This window comes from Salvelinus sp. IW2-2015, unplaced genomic scaffold, assembly GCF_002910315.2.
Source record: "Salvelinus sp. IW2-2015 unplaced genomic scaffold, ASM291031v2 Un_scaffold3174, whole genome shotgun sequence".
NCBI classification, from domain to species: Eukaryota; Metazoa; Chordata; class Actinopteri; order Salmoniformes; family Salmonidae; genus Salvelinus; species Salvelinus sp. IW2-2015.
This window is the reverse complement of record NW_019944461.1, coordinates 19,852-23,304: the sequence shown is the minus strand read 5'-3', so window position 1 is coordinate 23,304 and position 3,453 is coordinate 19,852. Positions and strand designations below refer to the sequence as shown.

At 46.3% G+C, this 3,453-nt stretch overlaps 1 protein-coding gene across 1 annotated transcript in view; it reads right to left on the bottom strand.

The window, feature by feature from the left end:
- Window positions 1-2,969, bottom strand: part of LOC112075457 (protein jagged-1b-like) — a 45,956-nt gene extending 42,987 nt beyond the window's left edge. The window contains exons 1-2 of the mRNA XM_024142457.1: window positions 2,589-2,969; window positions 1,727-2,032 (exon numbers count right to left, since the gene is read on the bottom strand). Coding sequence (XP_023998225.1) covers window positions 1,727-2,032; window positions 2,589-2,666 — 384 coding nt within the window. The 5' untranslated portion in view covers window positions 2,667-2,969. The remainder of the gene's footprint in view (window positions 1-1,726; window positions 2,033-2,588) is intronic.
- Window positions 2,970-3,453: the final 484 nt, after the last annotated feature.

Sequence of the window (3,453 nt, the reverse complement as noted above, 5' to 3'; positions counted from 1 at the left end):
GGACGTGCTGAATGTGTTTCAGTAAGGGATGATGGCTAGCTTAATAAGTTGTCTATCTACTTTAACTAGTTTAGATCAAGATGGGTCAATGCTGGTTGTCTTTTATACTGTCACATCGTGTGGATGGATAGCCAGGCCTATCCTCATTAAGTACAGCAGTGGAGTGTGGATGGATAGCCAGGCCTATCCTCATTAAGTACAGCAGTGGAGTGTGATGCATAGCCAGGCCTATCCTCATTAAGTACAGCAGTGTGGATGGATAGCCAGGCCTATCCTCATTAAGTACAGCAGTGTGGATGGATAGCCAGGCCTATCCTCATTAAGTACAGCAGTGTGGATGGATAGCCAGGCCTGTCCTCATTAAGTACAGCAGGTGGGATGGAAGCCAGGCCTATCCTCATTAAGTACAGCAGTGTGGATGGATAGCCAGGCCTATCCTCATTAAGTACAGCAGTGTGGATGGATAGCCAGGCCTGTCCTCATTAAGTTACAGCAGTGTGGATGGTTAGCCAGCCCAGTGGCAGCAGAGCCGGTGAGGGACAGCCAGTTCCAGGCCCAGTGCAGGCAGAGCCGGGAGGGACAGCAGTCCAGGCCCAGTGGCAGCAGAGCCGGGAAGGACAGCAGTCCAGGCCCAGTGGCAGGCAGAGCCGGGAGGGACAGCAGTCCAGCCCAGTGGCAGGCAGAGCCGGGAGGACAGCAGTCCAGCCCAGTGGCAGGCAGAGCCGGAGGGACAGCAGTCCAGGCCCAGATGGCAGGCAGAGCCGGAGGGACAGCAGTCCAGGCCCAGTGGCAGCAGCGCCGGAGGGACAGCAGTCCAGGCCCAGTGGCAGGCAGCGCCGGGAGGGACAGCAGTCCAGGCCCAGTGGCAGCAGAGCCGGAGGACAGCAGTCCAGGCCAGTGGCAGGCAGAGGCCGGGAGGACAGCAGTCCAGGCCCAGTGGCAGGCAGAAGCCGGGAGGGACAGCAGTCCAGGCCCAGTGGCAGGCAGAGCCGGAGGGACAGCAGTCCAGGCCCAGTGGCAGGGGCAGACTTGGGGCCAGCTGAATACAGGGTGGAATACTAACAACTTGGGGCCAGCTGGATACAGGGTGGAATACTAACAACTTGGGGCCAGCTGAATACAGGGTGGAATACTGACAACTTGGGGCCAGCTGAATACAGGGTGGAATACTGACAACTTGGGGCCAGCTGAATACAGGGTGGAGTCCTCTGAGAACTTGTGGCCAGCTGGATAACAGAAGTCCATTCACCTCTGACAGATGTTATTGATAAAATAATACTCTGAATGAATACGTTTTTTTTTTAATGGAAAAACTTCATCCTACTGTATGATCTCAATATTTCAGGCATAATAATGACTGGCATACTTTAAATCGTGGATTTCTCAATGTAGAAAACAAATGACAATTTCACACCTGTGGTCTGGTGAATTAGTTAATGAGGATACCATAGAGATCTCCCGTGTCAAATGAATTAATGGTAGGTAGGTTGACAGACAATATGCAACATTAAATAATTCTCTATGTTTTATTCTTATTGGACTAGACAAGTGATTGATTAGCAGTATAATTGCAAATACAACAGTGCTAAGGTTACACCACATAACACGCGGCGACAATACAGTCCTTTTCGTATTTTTTTTACCCCAAAAGTATTATGGTAAGCCTGTTTTAACAGTCTAAGCTAATTATTTTAGGTCACAGAAGAGTTGTAAGATAGCTACTTACTGGCCAGGCAAAACTGAACGGCAAAACTATCCTGGATCTTTCATTCCTCGCAGAGCTCTTCAAAGAAAATACATTCCCTCCCAGGACGGGCGTAGATCCGGACCCGAAGCTGCAAGGTCCCGCAGCCGACACCCGCGACTGGTATTCCTTCAAACACACTTTAAAATACGTATCACACTCATCCATCCTGCATTTCCGATCCACGGCGACCCGGGAGCCGTCACAACACTGCCCGTTAAGAAGCTCGCCGTTCAGGTTGTTCATGGATAAGATCTCCAACTCGAACTGACCCGTTCCCTCGGCCACCTGTTGGTAAAGCAGAAGGAAGAAACGGTGAAACCGCTGGACATGGAGAGAGTGACCATGTAACGGCCCAGAAACACCCTGCAGTTTACTTTGGAGGAAACTATAAAAGCAAACTGTAGCTGAGAATTCCACATATCGTGGAGTTAAAACCTCAACGAAGCAAACTGAAATTATGCAATGATAAATAGTCAGCTAGAAAAACTCAAAAAAACATTGTTGCAAGCGCCTCTACAAAACGATGTAAACTATGGATAATATATCAGACTAATTGAGCCATAAAGTTCTCGAAAACAACTAAATCTGACTTGTTAACACATTTGACCGGGCAAAACTCAAAAGGGCTTGGTGAAGAGGGTTGCCCCCGATCATTGCAGGCCAACAACACATAAAAACACAAACAACCATAGAATTTATAGACTCTAACTATACATTTCCCACACCCCGAACATGATGTTTTAGCTAGCCGAAATCAAAGTAGCATACTGAAGAATCACTGCGTCCACAGTAACCCTCTGCGCATATTCCACAATGTGCAACGGTAAAGTAATCCACATACCTTTGCATAAAACCACAACAATAACGCATGTAAACAGAAAGCAGCAACGCCAACAACCGAGCCCAGTCTCAAAATCATGCCTCTGGTGTTGTCTTGCCGCTCCGCTTGGAAACTACACCGCGTCTGTCCGATTAAAAGCACCAATGCACTTCTCCAAGGTAAACATGCACGGAATAGAGAACAAGCCTTTCTCCAACAAGACACAGTTTTGCAACACAGATTTTTTTTTTAAAGCTTCCTTTTTCCTCTGTCTTTTTCCTCTGTCTGCTCAAGGTCTTCTAGTTAGTTCGTATCGTTATATTCCTTTGCTATCCATTTAGTTATTTGCAGCAACAAAAAAGCATGCAGGTTGGTATACTCCGTCCGTCCACAACTGATCTGAATGCTTGTCCGAATTACACAGAAAGTGACTGGCTAGAACGCTGATTTACATATATTCATGAGACAAGCAGTAGAAGACCACGCCTCTTTGTTGCATTTTGACTAGCCTTGTTCTACTATCTAGTTACAAATTGCAATTCGTACAGTATTTTACGAATTTGCTAAACTTATGTTATGAATTCAAAATTTGTTGTGGCTAACTTTGGCTGCATATTTAACATGTTATGTAAAATATGTGTTTTTACAAAAAAACTGATGAATTAGCCCCATGAGTGAGTCTGAGAATTCAGATTATGTAGAAAATAAACTTGGAGAAATTCCCAGTTTCTGGCACATTATTTGTTATTTGTGATGTGGAATACTGATAATGTCTAAAGAACCAATGTGTCCTATGATGAGTGTTGTTTGTCAAGCCTTTTAGGCTCCTCTTATCTTCAATAAAGTCCTTTACAGTCTAGTGGGATCAATACACAGTGAGCCCTCC